This window comes from Electrophorus electricus, chromosome 19 (assembly GCF_013358815.1).
Source record: "Electrophorus electricus isolate fEleEle1 chromosome 19, fEleEle1.pri, whole genome shotgun sequence".
Taxonomy (NCBI): Eukaryota; Metazoa; Chordata; class Actinopteri; order Gymnotiformes; family Gymnotidae; genus Electrophorus; species Electrophorus electricus.
Window position 1 is genome coordinate 6,407,939 of NC_049553.1, and position 17,617 is coordinate 6,425,555.

Below are 17,617 nucleotides of genomic sequence, written 5' to 3' on the forward strand. Positions count from 1 at the left end.
TAGTAAATCCATTCACATTTACATTTATGGCATTTAGCAGATGCTCTTATCCAGAGCGACTTACAAAAGTGATTTGTCATTTACTCACAGGATACTTCCTCTATGTATGCTTTAACTGTGTGGGGCTTGGTATGGATTCAGTTACCGGGGAGGCCAGTAGGTTTTTACTTTTTAGAGGTTAGATAAGTAGCAAGTCTGTGGTTTAAAATGAGTATGGAGGGTTGAGGGTCTGGGATGCCGGACCTCACTGTGGAGCTTTCCCAAAGTGAGACACCCACGAAGGGGGGCGCTTACATGACGACCGTTGATGGGAAAAGTAAGTGGGTTGTGTCCTATGGGAAAACCTTAATAGTTTGGCGCAGGAAAGCTAACGTCTCATCTTGTGTAAAATTCATACTTTGGCGTTGATCTTTGACACTTAGAGCCGTATGGGTTCATATTTTAGTAAATACACGCATAGTGTACAGTTTCTTTAATGTAGGCTAAACATTTTTGAAACACGGGCTTTAAATCTTTTAAAAACAAAAGAACGGATTTAAAATTTGATGCACAACTGTGGTTAATTTTCGCAGTCGGTCGCATGTTTAACAGCAGCTTTGACTTCGATCGGTTGAGAAAAGTTTGTGCGGCGCGTCACCGAGAACAACAACCACCCGCAGACCAAACGAGTAGGAGCGTTAGCGTTAGCTACCGGGAGTTCACATCAGCCGCCGGTCAGCTGTCAGAAGTCGGTAAGGGATAACGTTTCGTTATCTGACGGAAAAAGCATGTCCGTTCATTCTCACGTTTAAGACGAAAAAGTTAGGTCATTTAAGTTAGAGAGACCGAGAAGAAAGCTTGCGCAGCTAGCATATAGTTAGCACACTTAGCTGAAGAGAAAGAAGAGTTTTCTCTGTAAACATCGTCGAGCTATTCGTTCACGAATCCAATTGTGGTACTGAAATGTATATACATACATTTGTATTGTTTGCAAAACGTTAATCTATCCCGCAAATCAGATCTTTAGCGTTAACCATCACATCCAGGAAGCGGGTTTGCGTGTTAGCCAGCCAGTTAACCTAGCTAACCTACGTTGGCTAACCAGCTACTAAATTCGGGGAGCTAGGTTATAATATTGCTGCGTCTATGTTTTGTGATAGTAGGCAAATGTGCAACAATTACTTTATATTTGAAAATATGAGCAATGTGGATAGAAAGCTCTGCTAGCTAAGTTAGTCAAGTTGTAAGGCGGAAGTAACTATCCAGTCAGCATAATGTAACTAGCTAACGTTAGCTAGTCAATCTGTGAGTGTTGTTGTGGACAGATGAATGTCGTTAGTAATTCCTGCACCTTTAAACTGAATCAAAAGCTAGCTATCTACAATGTTTCCTTGCATTATATAGTTAACTAGATTTGTTTTGGTTTTAGGATTAAGTCGGTGAATGTTTTTTTTTGTTTTGTGCAATTTATGCAGAAGTATTGAATTGTGACGAGGAGAGTTGTGGCTAAATCATTGCTGTGGGTCATGAGCTCCTCTGGCCAATGCAAGGCCAGTTTATGTGCTGCGTTAAGTAAAGGACCACACAACAAGATCAAACGTTTGTAATCGACTTCCATCTTCAATGGTCTTTAGTAACTCAGAGTCCAAGATCAAGATTTCACATATTCTATTCCATGATTGTAGCAATAGACATTATTATTATTATTATTATTATTATTATTAAAATTCATTTAGTGATTTTCTCATACTCAATGATGCAGACATGTATAAGCTTTTACAATCACTCACATACCGATGAGAAGCAGGAGGTAATTGTCACACAGCGTACTCTCTCTCGGAAACCACAGACCCCTGGAGGACTGCAGGGGAAGGGGAGAAGGTTAAGACCAGGACAGAGCACCAACCATCACACACACACATAAAAAAAGACTGTGGGAGAATATGGAAACTCCACCCAGATAGGGACTTTCATTTTTCTCATGTTTATTTCTGATTTAAATTAACTCTCGAGCATATTAGGGTGTTAATAGACCATGTTGAAGCCTATAAAGCTCCACTGGATTACATTTACAGCATTTAGCTGACGCTTTTATCCAAAGCAACGTACAATTATGACTGAGCACAACTTGAGCAATGGAGGCTTAAGGGCCTTGCTCAGGGGCCCAACAGTGGCATCTTGGTAGTGGTGGGGCATGAACTAGCAACCTTACGATTACAAGTCAAGTACCTTAACCACTGAGCTACCACTGGATAAAACAAATGTTTGTATAGTCTTTTTATGGCTATAAATTGTCTTAATTATTAGGTAGTGAAGCATTTTAAAGTTATATATTGAGATGTTGTGATGCAATGTGGCAAAGACAAATTTGTCATGTAATGAGACAAATTTAAAAGAATCAAATCTGATTATTATAAAGACAGTAAATATGCATGAATCAGTAAATATGCATGTGAAAAGGGAAACAATGTTGCTATAAGATGGTGTGTCTAAGTTTTTAATCCGTATTTAGCCAGCTAGCACATTCAACAAATCGACTCAAAATCCTGACCAGGATGTATGTTTTTCTATTCTTCTAGTTTTCACAATGGCTCAGATGTTCACTATATCTGACACAGAGTCAGACACATCTGAAGGACCAGGAGACACAGACCAGCAAGGGGACAGCAAGGAACCTGAGCCTTCACAGTCTGAGCAACACCTACACGTACCTAATACACTCAGAGGTGAGTCAGTGTCTAGGCTAGGGTCTGTGGGCAATATTCAGGAGCCTTCATTACGTCATCTACTCTGTATCCAGGATGTGTAAATACAAAGCACCAAGTGCCCTAATTAAAAGCAAATCTATTTTTGTGAGTAACCTGTTTGGATAGGTAGTTTAAGGTGTTGGCAATGGGCCAACTCAAACAGGGGCCTTCCATTTTTGGAGTGTCATGTTTCCTGTATTTGTGACCATACAGTGTTTAGCTTTTGAAACTTGTATTTTGGATTCAGGTGTATAACAGGCACACAAACATTTTTGTCTTACTACTATGTGCAACAGTTAATTGGACCCTATTGCCTGTTGTTACCATGTGTAGGAGAATGGACGGCGAGGCAGAGGAATCACTCAATGAATGAGGCGGAGCTTCAGGACTCAGGAGCTGAGTCTTTCCGTCGTCGTTCCCGTTCAGCTCCCCCAATTCTGTGGGCAGCCAAGAAATATGGCAGACAGTTAAGGAAGATGAGCGATGAGTTTGACACCTTACTGGACAAAGGGGTGAGAGATTCTAGATATAATACAAGAATATAAAGGAGACCTGATAAGTGAATCAGCTGTGAGATTAAAACACTTTCCAGGTTTTGTAAAATCGAGAATACCCACATTGACAAAGTAGCCTACACTTCTGCAATAAATGCTATGCTTTTTTTTTTTTCCAGTTGAACTGTAACTGTGCGTTTATTCCTCCTTCACATGGAGTATTATCTCATCTTTAAACTCTGACAGATGAAGAGGGCAAGGAGCGCAGGAGCAGCTCGTCAGATGCACACATCCCCCAGCTGGTTCGCCTTCCTCTGGAGCCACAAAGAGTCAGACACCGAGACCAGCAGCAGCGTAACAGCCCCAGATACCCGCCCTGCAGAATAAATAATAATGTGCAAGCGAACTCTTCACGCAGAGGTACATAGAGGAAAGAGAGGATGGACTGAGGGCCAGGAGACAGTAAAGAACTAGTGCTCTGACCTGACTGGCTTGTTTCAGACTTCCTACTTGAAATAGCTGGAGGCCAATCAAACCCATCAAAATCAGTCTTCCTTTCACTGACATCTGCTGTGTCAGATAGAGTAAAGGAGGAAGTAGATTCCTTCCTTGGTCTCTCTTCCAGAGCTGTGGAGCAAAACTATGCAAACTGGTTTGCAAGGAAGACCAATTAGTTCAGTGTGTAAAAGCAATCAAACCTATTGGTGCATTAAGAAGCATAAAACAATCAGTGCATTTACATGCAGGCTAAAATATTATAATCATAATAAGGCAGCATTCTGATTATAACAACATCTTTTGCATTATCTTGGTCATAATTGCCATAAAGTCAAAATCAGAGTGAATATGTAATCAACCTAGGTTTTTTGTCAGTCGATTTACTGACAAATACTCATTTTCAGTTTACTGTGGTATGGTCAAACCATAATATTTCTTTTGGTGGTTTGATGCATGGATGCTCTAAAACTTGAATCTCATGCAATTAACTGAGAAACAGCTATTTCACAAAATAAAGCACAGAACATTGGCACCTAGGTTAACATTAGACCTGCAGAGTTTGCAGGCTGCATCAGTATGTTACAGAACGTTACAGAAGCTTTTACCCTTGCTGAAGGTATAAGGGTTTACAGTAAATGTTTTTATAAGTACAGTAGGAAGCAAAGAATAATAAAAACACAGCAAGTTACAGCTTTTACCTACATTGTCCAAATGTGTCGATGGACAGAATGTCATTTTATTTGTCATTTCCACACCCAACTTAACATAACCCAACCCCCAATCAAGTCATCTATACTCATCTAACTGAAAAGAATTATTCTGAGTGTATGTAAACACCTTAACATTTTCACCTTCATCTGATTAATCACAGTAATCAGATTATCTGTATGTAAACATACACAATGTCATTTGCTGTTTTTAATTGTAATGTTTTTCAGAAATACTTCAGAAGTGGGATAATAGAATCTAAAAAAATTACCAAGGGTAATGTTTTGTGTTTTTTGCAGTTCGCTTTGTTCTCCTTCACAATGGATATGGCCTTACCTTTATGGATTTTTTTAACAAATGAACAATTTGAAAACGATCTGTAAAGATTAAGGAAGGTTTACTGTACATGATCTTTGATCTAATGAAATGACTAGTCTTTGTGACAATGTGACTTGATATCTGTATCTTGTTTGTAATCTGTGATGTTGTGTACAGGGTTGGAAAAAGGACTTTGAACAAGTTTGTTTGTCTTCTGCTTCCTGTGAGCCATAAAATGACTTTTCTTGCAACCTTCTGCAACCTGGCAGAAGTTTCAGTTAAAACCACAAGAAAATTTGGGTTTCAGTAGTGGCAGCAAGGGCCTTACTATCATCACTGATTATTACTTGAATATGTAAATCTGAAATGCATTTTAATACCTTTATATTTTTTATGACCACTACATTATGAAATAAAAATCTTTTACTAAGTGGAACTGCTAAAAGTTTCTTGCTTTTCCATCAGTCAGGTTTTTTATAATTCAGCTGTCAGAAGAACATATTTTGAATGTAGTTTTGTAAAATACAAACTTAAGTAAAAACAGTAAATCATCAATAACCACTCAAAAATTATTTGAAAATGGTGATTTTCAGATCTCAGCAACAGAAATACATACATATACCTTTCTTATTTAGATCCCAGATTTGAACATTCCAGTGACAGCAAAGGTTACCAGTAATAGCTGCAAATATGTTGGTAACGCTTCATGTTTATCTTTATATACTAAACATTCACTGTAAAAACTCAGTCCATTTGGCCACATAAGGATTTATTTTTTGCTTCTCATTTCCATGTTCACAATAAAAGTTGAAATATCGGGGGGGAGAGAGCAGTGGTAGCTCAGTGGCTATGGTACTTGAATTTAGTTGCCACTGTTGGGCCCCTGAGCAAGGCCCTTAACTCTCAATTGCTCAAATTGTACTCAGTCATAATTGTAAATCGCTTTGGATAAACGTCATACATTTAGCATCAGCTAAATGTAAATGTAATCTCATTAATGACAATATAGACTTAAATAAGATTCCTAAACATATTTTAACTAAATAGAATTTAATTCCTACCAGCTGAATGTAAGTGAATATGGATGAGATATATGCAAATTAGTTTTCAAATTGAATTGTTGTCTTTTAATTAGAACTATAGTGATAAAGTATTGCCATATTAATGGGAGTCTTATTAAAAGCACTGAGTTTAAGAAACATTATCAGAATTTTGTTTGTTGTTGAATTTGATACCTCTGACAATTTTCTTATATTTCTATCTAAAAAGGCAGACCATTTGAAATAAACTCATAAACCAACAATTTATTCAACAATCAATATTCAGCTAAAGCAGCTGACCTACAAAAGTGTTATCATCCAGGATACTGTTTCTGTCACTGAAGAGTGTCTGGAGGTGTTCTAAACCACCAGTGTGGGGTCCCAGCAGAACCTCTGCCCACAGTCCAGAGCAGAAAGTTGAACCATGTCGCTGTCACTGAGCTCAAAGTCAAACAGTCGCCCGTTCTCCTGCACGCGACTAGGCTGGCGTGATTTTGGCAGCACGGGCACATTCTGCTGCACAGCCCACCTGAGAAGAACCTGAGATGGAGTTCTTTCACACCTTGCTGCCACCTCTTGAACAACAGGATCAGAGAGGAGTACCCCAGTCCCCAGGGAGGAGTAGGCCTGGAAACTCACTCCACTCTCCTCACACAACACTCGGAGCTCCCTCTGGGCCAGCCTGGGGTGGAACTCCACCTGGAGGACCGCTGGAAAGACTCTGCAGCCCCTCAGGAGCTCCTGCATATGTCTTGTGGTGTAATTTGACACTCCGATAGCACAGAACTTTCCCTCAGCATGGAATTCCTCCAGGGTTTCCCAGCTCTGGGAGCGGTTGCCTGTGTTTTGCTTATCCTCCACATGCAAACCCTGTGTACCAGGCCAGTGGATAAGATACAGGTCAATGTAGTCCAGCCCCAGCTGTTCGAGACTCCTCATACAGCCATCCCTGGCTTTGCAGCCCTGGTCCTTGGGACTCAGCTTGCTGGTTATGAACACATCTCCCCGGGAAAGCCTATGTTTAGGCAGCAGGATGCGAAGAGCCCGACCAATGTCCGCCTCATTGCGGTAGACTGCTGCCGTATCAAATGCTCGGTAACCTGCTGTCAATGCGGCATCCATAGCTCGGTAGGTGTCCTCAGTACCTTGCAGACGGTATGTACCCAAACCTAGCAGAGGCATCCGTGCCCCGGTGTTGAGCAGGACAGAAGAACTGTTGTCCGCCATTGGGAAGCGAGGCGTTTGACCAAAGAACGGCCCAAATCTGATTTGATGAACATATGGTTAAAATTAGTCCTCATGGGGGTAAAGATAAAATAGCAAGCAAGTAACGTAAACTTAAGTGAGAGAAACTAGCCAGATACGGGGAGAAAAGTTAGCTTTTTTGCATGACACTGCATGCAAAACCAAGAGCTACAGCGAAGGAGAAAGCACATTGGGATAAATAGTTAGACAGCATAGACTACTCAGCGTTATCAAGGTTAGACAGAGCCCATTAGCTAGCTGACTAGCTACGTTAGCTAGGCTAGCTAATAAGACTCACACCAATTTATCAAAAGCCCCCAAGTATCACAATAGAACTTCAACATTCAAACCGACCAACTCGTGGAAACCAAACTAGAGTTCACGGGCCACGTTTTACATCGTTAATAGTTCGTTATGTTTACATTTTTACACGACCGAATACAAAAATATTCCAAAATGTGTTTATGTTGTACAGCCATGCGTAGTCTTACCTTGATCATGTGAGGACAATACAGGCGGAACGTTGGTGTTCGTTACCATAGCAGAACTTCCGCCAGTGACGGTATGTGAACCATTGACCAATCAGATGGCAGTGAGAGAAACTAGAGGCGGGAATGTCTGTGTGCGTAACGGCTTTAACGGCTCTTTAAATGTTTTGCTGCCTCACTTGGCTGTCACAAATTGGACTCCGGTACTTGACTACTTACTGTATATGTTACTTTTAGAACTTTTACATTGTTTTACTATGCCATTTTAACAAAAAAAAATGTTATTGGATTCTGTCACTTGTTAGCTACGAGTGCTTCATTTAAAGACTTTATGATGAACATTGCAGAGAAGCGTTAACAACAAGGAGTTATAGGCCATTCCTAAGATAGCTAGATGGGTAACTACATAGCTAGCTAGCTGTGGTAATCTTAAAGGTTTCAGGGCCCTCATTAAAGTTTTTATGACTGGTAACTCCAGTTTCTTTCTTCGCAGCAGGTCATTAGTTGAAGAGTATGCCGCTTCAGGCGTTCTCATTCCCTTTACCTGAAACTAGATTCTTTCAGGTTGGCCACCATGTCTTCAAGTTCAAGATAAGGCGAGGGAGCAAAAAGAGGCAAGAGAAGACATAAAACCAGTCTCCATTTTTATTTCATAAAATTAGCAGAAATGTAGTTAGCTACCTATACATTTATAAAACAATACTACCTTTTTTAACCTTCTGAGAGCATACCCATGGATGTTTAAAAGACCAATCAGTGATTTTTACCACCAAAAAAGCAAACAATATTATGAAGTGATTATTATTTTTACTTTTTTTTCTAAAAAAAAATGCAGCTCACATGAGATGAAGAATCAAATTGCTTTATAGTCCTCAAATGAACTAGCTCGTGCTCCATAGAGCAGGGCCCCAACACAGAGGCTGCCATGTTTAAAATAAGTATGATCCTTTTATAGTGGAGAAGAAGAGATGCTGGATAGGTCGTTTGTCAATGAGGAACTGGAGGTAATGGAGAGAACATAGTCACATCTGCCATTATCAGTAACAGTTTTGAAAACTCTATTTTGTGCATCGTTGTCTTACAGCATGCAGTACGAGTTGTACTGATGAGCCTGAGCAGTCTTCAGCCCTTCACCACACAGCATTTCAGCATCTTCCCCTGTATGCTTTTTAAAGTCCTACCCTTTACCTCTGTACCTCTTACAGTGGAGGAATTGTGCTGTTTTATTTCTACTACCCTGTAAAGGGTGCATTGCCGTCATCTGTTAGAGTCTAGCTAAAACCTAAGAAACAGTTGTATTTCTGTTCCTCTGAGCTGTTCTGATCAGTACCCTGCTTCCAGATAAGAGCCGATGGAAGCGAGTGTCTGAGCTGAGCTTCAGGAGGGGTCACGTGAAACTTTTTGCTTACCCTTACCTCATTACACTCTATGTAGAGGCAACTGAGAAAGTCCCTCCGCACACTGGTGAGCACGTGTCCGTAGAATACACACAGCACAGTGATTTGTGTTAATTATCTTGTGCATCTGCTCGTTTTTCAGTGAACCGTGCGAACGAATGGATCCCACCAGTGAGTAGTTTTAATCATCTAAGGCACGTCTGTGACACAAGTGTGTTTTAAGCAGCCCGTATTCCAGATCCATTTCACACTTAACACTTACGCCCATACAGTTACATCCTCTCGACAACCTCAGTATAGTTCAGTTAGCTAGATGTCAGAGAGATTACACATGACCACCTGCTTTTCTGTGAAATCTACAGAGCTTTCACAGAAAATGCAGAATTTAAATAAACCCTGACAGTTTGGCTCTGCACTGTGGAGAAAAAAAATCAGTAGAGGCATGTAGAGCTCTGGACTCTACATCTCCAGAGACATGTAATGTACATGTAACTGCTTTTTATTGTGCATAAATACAAGTGTGATATACATTTATGTCATGCTGCTTAAGATTTATACCTTGGTCTAAAAATATAATCTGTTCTAAAATGCTAACATTATTAACTTCGGTAGTTTAATTTCAGGTTTTTTCTTTACTGAATCTAATTTATTTAATGGTATGTGATTGTTTTTGTTCTTTTTCATGTGTATGGCCTCAACATTTGAAATGGCTATATTTCACCCCATAGAGTAGAGAGAATATATTGACCGGTCCACCACCTACTGGCTTTGCAAGTGAGCCAAAGCGCAAGAGAACAGAGGAACCACAAGAGGGCACTGTAAGCCAGGGCAACCACATGTAAGTGTTGAAAATGTGGACCGTGTATGTCACACCACCGTGGACCGTCTATGTCACCTTTCTACACTTTTCTTCTCCTAACAAAAGCCATTTCTGTTACAACATTTTCTCCGGCACACCTTCAGCCTTGGCACACCTTCATTGTGCTCCAGTGTCTCCATTTTTCACTGGTTAAACAGAAATAAATATAGGGTAAAGTAGTGAGTGCTCATTGAGTGGTGACAGCCCTGAACAAACCCCATGTTTGGAAATTCCTTATGTTGTTTGCTTCCCATAAAGGCGTGTGTTAAATGAATTAATGAATTTGTTGATACAACTGCTCAGGGTCTTTAAACTGCAGTCAAATACACTGTGAGCATTTGTTTTTATTCTCTTACATTTCTGTTTGTTTTTACCCTATGTTATTTTGCAAAGGCCACTGACAGCTTATTGATAGGACTGCACAATATAAACAGAGATGATATACTGCAGTAATATTTAAACTAACTTGCTATTATACAGCACATCAGTTGGTGTGACTTGCTAACAACTGGTCTGCATTGGCCTACATTAATACAGTGATATTTACTTTTGTTAGGGTGTGAATGTTGTGACTCAGCAAAACACCGCTGCACTATTCCACTTCACCCAGCACAGTCTGGGTCTGAATCCTCACAGCACATCATTAAAATATCTGATTTTTTAGAGTGCTGAGGTGATTATTGCCTTGTTCTTATTGCTAATATTTTGATAATTAACAAACAATGTACTACCTAACTATTCCTGCTTACTTGTTTACCACGTTTCATAATAGCTGGACAAACAACATTGGTGTTTTGGAAAGACTAATGTGGTTGTGGGGTTTTGTTTTGGGTTTTTTTAACACTGTCATAGATTTTTTTTAATGGCTATGTGGCAATGGCTTTGAGGGTGAGAAAAGTCTGTTGCCTGCAATGAGACAACATAATGGCATCTTCCTGACCTTGGGCCGAGTGTTTTGGTCCCTTTGTGTCCTGCGTACCTCGCATTACACACGTTTTAGAGGTGATATAAGTGGTTATGCTAAGATCTCCAAGGACCATGTCTAATCCTATGGTCTAAACCTATGGTCTGAACTCAGCAGAACACAGCACAACTCAGCACAATGTGTAAATGCAGCATAATAATTTGATAATGTCACCAGCAGCTGCAAACAAAATGCATGCTGGACACGGTCAGCAGTTACCATGTGTTACAGAATGATTTTCTTGATATTCATGATACTTTATGGAAGGAGATGGATGCGATTAGAGAACTGGCATATTTTATGTTGAAGCTTAACATTGTAATAAGCTACATGTAAGAAGTTATAACTAACTTCAACCTTACCTAATGTATTAAAATACGGGGGTAAGAAAGACTTCAAACTCACAGTCCTCAAACCCTTTTTCCAGTAGCCTTTTCAGCGCTGAAATAATGATGCAGATGTTCTTAGAGCAGCTATTTTACAGTTATGAGACAACATGAATGGCTGAGAAGAAACAAATTAATCATCACACACTTCCTAAAGTTCCACTTCACCCAGCTCAGAATTTGAGTTGTTCCTATTGCCTGCTGAAGACGGGGCCCTATATTGTAAAGAAAAATCTCTTAACAACTGAAGCAGTACCTATTTTATTTGTGTCAGATCACTTTTGTCTCTTTCAAAAAGACACCAACGATATTCTCTTGGATATTGAAGTGTAACCATAATTACATAACTACTGTCAATCACTTTGATGCTAAGAACACAGACTTCATTGTAGGCAGACAGCAGGCAGATCGAGCTCAGAGTGGCGTTTGCATGAGCGGTGACTTATCTGTCCCATGGGGTGAGTGTGTGCAGTGCTCAGCTGTGAGGCTGCACTAATGAAACAGTCGAGTGGAGGAGGCTGAGCGTGCAGCACCAGCTCACTCAGATCATCACTCAGCTCAGCAGCCCCAACACAATCAGAGCGCTGTTACAAAAACATCCTGGCCCCAAAAGGGGCAAATTGAGAAACCAACGAAAGAGAATTATGACAAACTCTATTAATTCACTTCGGTTTTGTATCGGGGCAAGGGAAGAGCTTAAAGGGTGAATGCAGCTGTAGGCTTGTTCTGTTAGAAACATTAGTAATTGCCATTCACACAGTCCTCCTTCCTGCCAGGTACAAAATAGACAGTCTTCTTCAGGTGCTCGGGATGGCCTCAGGCTGATCAACCTGCAGACATAAACAGGCCTTTTGTGTTCATGTTAAATGTGCTAGAAATGGAAACAGTGATTGAATGCATCAACTAAAAGAAAATCTCTCTCTCTCTCTCTTTCTCTCTCTCTCTCTCTCTCTCTCTCTCTCTCTCTCTCTCTCTCTCTCTCTCTCTCTCTCAGAGAGACCCCTTCCGTGGCTGACAGTGCAGAAGGGATTCTTTGTTGCAGTAAGGTCTGTGTCTATATGTGTCTTTGAAAGAAAGTGCATGCAGCCCTGTTTATCATTTATCCAGCAACCTTGTCTGCCTGGCTCAGTGCTTAATCGTGCTTTATTGCACCCATAGGGCAAACAACCTGACACATTACCCACTCATGTGGCATAACTAGCTCCATTATGTTAATTATAGAAACTGATAAAAATAAGACAATGGCCACATTTTGCTTTTATTTAAACCATGATAGAGTTAAGAGCCAAAACATCCATCATTTCTGTTGTTTTCTCTGCCCCCCACCCCCCACCCCACACACACACAAACACATGCTCCCACACACACTCTTTCTCTCACAGTTACATGCTGATTCAGAGATGCCTTTCCAGCCTGCACCAGGTGCCAAAACCCAAGCATGTGGAGGTGAGTCACGTATTCAACAAAAACATCCCCTCCACTCTCATACCATTGCTTTCTGCAGTCATTCCTGTAGCATACACATAGAAATCCAAATGTTGTGGATGGAAATGGACTCTTGAGTAGATAAGCAGGAAGCCCCTGAGACGTCCAACTCCAATTCCACAGTGAGAGAAAAGCCTGGTCTCCTCACTAGACTGGCCAGGTGAGTAAACTTACAGGACATCAGTAGCAGGCCAGATGGGTCCAGTAGTTCCCGTGATCCACTGCAGTGCTGAAGAATGAGTACAATGAGCTTTCTGAAGTGTTGTTTTTTTTTAAATGGTGGCAAGTGTGATGATTTTCTTTGTCATGTTGGTTTCTTGCAGCAGTGCATTGGTTTCTCTCTCCCTGCTCTTCAGCAGGAACTACTGAGACTGGTACCATAACAAAACTATGTTTCCAGCTGCTTTGACATATCATTCACTACACTGATTTTTGCATTCAAGAATTACCAGTGCTGGAACTATGTCACATTTTAAGATATGCTGCCAAGATTATTTAAATGTGCATTCTTTTAAATAGAACAAAACATTTGTTTTCAGTTCAGAATCTGTGTAACAGATTTACATTTCAACCTTATTAAATAAATTTTTTCATGTTTCTTTAGATATGTATTTTTCAGTAAACATGTCTCTGAGTTGGAAATTCCACTTGTTACCTGTCACTCTCTTAGTAAGCCTAACTGTAAGTGTGAGTATGTGTGTGTGTGTTTGTATGTGTGTGTGTCTGTGTGTGTGTGTATGCGTGCACGCGTGTGTGTGTTGCAGCATAGCTTACAAACGTGCCTGATGGAACACTCAATGAAGTCATCGGCTGTGCTAAGTGTGCTTAGGTCTTATGCACTCGCTCCCCTGTGTCAGCCCTTCCTACCGCTCACACGTTTACCTGACAACAGCCTTCAACCAACATTATTACAGCCTACAGTATAGAACAATTAGATTCAGTGTTCAAAGTGTGCTAATTTTGGGTGCATGACTCAAGTCCCCGGAGCCAGACTTGCCTCTGTTGTTTTGTATTTTCAAATGGTTTTGAAACACTGTAACCTGGAAACACAAGAACATGAAAAAGATATTAATGCGTCCGCTTCCACTTTAAGCTGGTATTACTGGTGCCATGACGACAAAGGAGAGTATGACAACATTTTTTCCCCTCTAAAATGTACTGTGGTGTAAGTCACATATTGTTTTTTTCACCCTGTAAGTCATGTTCTCTGTAAACTCCTCAGAAAGGAGACAGTTTCTCTGATAATTATAAGGCGATAATGATGCGATAATACACAAGTAAAAACTGGTGGTCCTAAACAGGCAGTTCTAAATCATTGTCAAAAGGAAAACACACTGTCTCCAGACTCCAGATACCTTGTCTTTGTTTAGCATCTCAATAGAAGTAATATAGGTCAGTATCTGCAAATAATAAGATTATCTTAGATTTAGTTCACAAAGATTATAGCATTCATGCAGAAATACTTATTTTGAAATGCTATTGCCACCAGAAACCATCACTTTTGTGAATAAATCTTGAGAGGTGGCAAAATTGCACTCATTCCATTTTAGGTAACTTTCTATTTCAGGGGCTTTTGTCTCTGTGTGTGTGTGTGTGCGTGTGCATGTGCGCGCGTGTGTGTGTGTGTGTGTGTGTGTGTGTGTGTAAATGTGTAAGAGATTTCTTCTTTATTTAGGGCACTCACTGCAGGAATTTCCTTTGAGTTTTTCAGTGAAGTGTACTTAAGGATCAGTAGTTAATATGTGCAGAACATTCACAGGCACATTAAGTTCATCAATCTTTTATCCATAAATAGTCGACATAAACCTTGTGATATCTAAACCTTTGAAAGTGTAACACATTGGTTTACACTGAAACACTAGACTGGAGAGTTTGATGCTATTCTACTTGCTGGGCAACACCCATATACAAATTCTTAAGACTCAGAGTTACCTTTCGTGACCTTGTCTAACCTTTCTTCCTTCTGTAGATTAGAATGATATGAGTTATGGAAAAGACAAGTCATGAGAAAGAAAAGAACCAACTTAAAAGAGTAAAGCTCTGACTCTTGGGTGTGTAACGCAGTTTAACACGTGACATGGAGCCTTCCAACTATGCGCAGACATGCACACACACTTGAGCTTACATGCAGAGTCTCTGTTTTAGGTTAGTGTTGGTGGGCATAAGTCCAGTTTGGTGAGTTCCCTGCTCTAAAACACCGGATATGGTCATCCCTGCTTAGACACCAGACTGACATGAAGCCTCTTAACAGCCACACACTCACACTTGCGCCTACACATGGGGCCTCATACATGTGAAGAATAAAATTCTAGTGGGACACCAAAACATGGAAATACTGATTATTCAGTCCTTGCCCTAGACATAAAAGCTGCTGGATCACAAGCCGGGCAGGTTGGAGGAAAGTGATGTAGTGCAGTCAGTGGACACTGGCATGAAGAAGGGCTTTATTACACATATACACACAACGAATCTGAATAAAGGATAGTAAGTGGGCGTGACTAGGTGGAAAACCGAAGGCCAAATTTTACCTGTGCCACTTATATAGTAGACAGACAGAGTGCTTGGAGCGTGCGTGTACACACATACTCGTTTGATTTTCACTCCCCGCTCACCTGTACACACCTGGATCGCCCAAGAGCCACACCAACAGGTAAACTGAAATCTTGTTACTTATAGCCTGCTGACTTTTATTAGTCAAAGGTTCAGCTCATGATGTATGTATTATTATATTCCTGTGTATGCTTTTCATTTCAATTTGTCCAAATGCATGAAAACAGTTTTCATGCTAAAGGACTATTAGAATGAGTAGTAGTAAAATCTTGCATGGCTTTGCCACACTGAAAACAATTTTTCATGTTTATTTTATTGTCATTCTGGATTTGCTTATTTACTTATTTATTGCATCATGTAACTAGTCACATGGCTTGATATCTATCTATATATGGCAATGTGTGTGTGTGTGTGTGTGTGTGTGTGTGTGTGTGTGTGTGTGTGTGTGTGTGTGTAAAAGCTTATTGGGAGACCAGGGTGACTTTTTAATATTGCTGATATTGGTTCAATATGTGATTCATGTTCATTAAAATTTTCTGGGTGAATAGTACTCTGAAGAAATTTAAAGTCAGTACTGTCAGGGATTTGAGTGATTCAAACCAAGCAACACATCTCACTACATGGAAACCCTTGTACCATTTGAAGGGGAGAATGGCCTAAATGACAGTGAAATCTGACACCCTTTAGTAGTGTCTCAAGACAACAATCGGCCCAATTCTGAAATGTTGGAAAACTGGGAAGAAGAGGGATATGTGACACATTGTATCCCAAAAGACACTTACAATAGTAAATACAAAAAAAAAAAGCCTTATATTAGTATTTTAGAATCAGTGTGTTAGTTCCATTTCCGTGTCACAACCATGAGACATTTGCTCAATATACTATAAGAGCCCAAAAGCAAGGCAGAATGAGTGTCAGGCTGGAGAATAACACCTGCTTTGTCAGTATTCTCAAAGATGTTGACCTAAGGGGGCTTCACTCTTAAAGCCCAACACGTAAACTGCTGCAGTCGTTACAAGCTCATTGAAATCCTGTCAGAAATCCAGGCTGATGTACAGCTGAAGAGGATTTGGCTGGAAGATGGAAGATAATGACTGGTAAAAGGGTTCACACTCAGAACTGGCTGAACTCTTAGCCTTGTTATATCCAAACACACCGTGATGTTTGTCTGTGCTGTCCACGTAAGTCAGGAAAGGCCCAGATATAAAAAGTTCAGAAATCGACTTCTCACGTGCACAAAAAAAAAAAAAGCCGCCAAATACAGTAGGTTCGTATGGATTATTAGGAGTGTGCACATGTTCCATTTGTGCCCAGTGCAGGCTACTGTTTCCATGGCGCGGCGTGTGACCTCTGACCCATTCATGATCCCGCTGCCCGTAATGCTTCTGTTGTTGGTGACGCCGTTCAGCTGGAGTCTCGATGTACTGCGTCCAGGTTGCCACCTGTACCGTATGTACACACACACACACACACACACACCTGGCCCAACACAGAGCGTCAGAGAGACGATGTTGATGTCATTCTCTCCTTCTCTCCCTCTCACAGCGTTTAACGTGACCATCAGGAGTGACCGTCGAGGGACGTGTCAGGGGAGCCGCACAGTGTTCGCCTGCGTGGGTTACTGCGAGTCCATCACCTTCCCTTCCCGGTACTCCGTCCTGCTGGCCTCCAACTTCACCCGCAGCATCACCTCCGCCTCGCGCTGCTGCACCATCAGGCAGGTGGCGAAGGTACCTTGACACGACGCTGTACGCGCTCTGACTGCTCTCCCGCCGTGCTCATACCGAGCCAGCTATAACCTATGCAGTGAAAAAATACAGCGACGCGATCTGCATCACAGTCGCACAGAGATATCAAGGTTCCTGTCGTAATTATGCCACCCACACTGCAAAATGCCCAATGTTGAATTAACGCCTACAGCTTTCATACGAGTCCATCTGGAGTCTAATAAACAGTACAAGTTAATTCAGCACTAGAGGTGTTCATTCAGCACCCATGCAGCTCCACACAGGCATGCAGCTACATAGTTTAAACCCTATATACGTTTCACAGTAAACCTATGACATCACAGGTTACTTCTGTCTTCCCACAGGTCAAAGTTCGCATGGAATGCCCCCGAGACTATCACTATGATGACATTGAGATCCTGACAGCACAGGCTTGTCGCTGTGACATGTGCCGCAAGTCCCGTTACTAGGCCTCCATAGCAACAATGGCTGAGTCTGCTTTGCATCACAGGGCATGCTTCAGAGAGAGAGAGAGAGAGAGAGAGAGAGAGAGAGAGAGAGAGAGAGAGAGAGAGAGAGAGAGAGAGAGAGAGAGAGAGAGAGAGAGAGAGAGAGAGAGAGAGAGAGAGAGAGAGAGAGAGAGAGAGAGAGAGAGAGAGAGAGAGGGGAACATGCACTGCTAAGAGCAGCTTATTACAAACACATCTGAACCCACTCAAGCATGTCAAATAT

General features: G+C 41.1%; 4 protein-coding genes across 6 annotated transcripts; 3 read left to right on the forward strand and 1 right to left on the reverse strand.

Annotated features, from left to right (window-relative positions):
* Positions 1-202: 202 nt before the first annotated feature.
* badb (BCL2 associated agonist of cell death b) lies at positions 203-5,635 on the forward strand. 3 transcript variants are annotated; one of them, XM_027014006.2, is made up of 4 exons: positions 203-316; positions 2,559-2,705; positions 3,060-3,238; positions 3,467-5,635. In XM_027014006.2, the coding sequence occupies exons 1-4, from the start codon at positions 235-237 to the stop codon at positions 3,605-3,607; spliced, it is 549 nt and encodes a 182-aa protein (XP_026869807.2). In that variant the 5' UTR covers positions 203-234; the 3' UTR covers positions 3,608-5,635. The 3 variants fall into 3 exon arrangements, with proteins under 3 accessions (XP_026869807.2, XP_026869806.2, XP_035375839.1); XM_027014005.2 differs by lacking the exon at positions 203-316 and adding an exon at positions 355-731; XM_035519946.1 differs by lacking the exon at positions 203-316 and adding an exon at positions 355-731 and having other exon boundaries at positions 3,400-3,488.
* Positions 5,636-6,028: 393 nt separating this feature from the next.
* Positions 6,029-7,499, reverse strand: zgc:101765 (uncharacterized protein LOC450036 homolog). The gene has a single exon (XM_027014007.2). The coding sequence runs from the start codon at positions 7,009-7,011 to the stop codon at positions 6,145-6,147; it is 867 nt and encodes a 288-aa protein (XP_026869808.2). The 5' UTR covers positions 7,012-7,499; the 3' UTR covers positions 6,029-6,144.
* Positions 7,500-8,030: 531 nt separating this feature from the next.
* LOC113579810 (membrane-anchored junction protein) lies at positions 8,031-9,136 on the forward strand. The gene is made up of 5 exons (XM_027013997.1): positions 8,031-8,131; positions 8,473-8,521; positions 8,602-8,677; positions 8,859-8,981; positions 9,057-9,136. Exons 1-5 carry the CDS (start codon positions 8,031-8,033, stop codon positions 9,134-9,136), a joined length of 429 nt encoding a protein of 142 aa, XP_026869798.1.
* A 7,353-nt stretch (positions 9,137-16,489) lies between these two features.
* Positions 16,490-17,355, forward strand: gpha2 (glycoprotein hormone subunit alpha 2). Its single transcript, XM_027013998.2, has 3 exons — positions 16,490-16,607; positions 16,704-16,888; positions 17,251-17,355. Exons 1-3 carry the CDS (start codon positions 16,490-16,492, stop codon positions 17,353-17,355), a joined length of 408 nt encoding a protein of 135 aa, XP_026869799.2.
* The last annotated feature ends 262 nt before the right edge of the window (positions 17,356-17,617 follow it).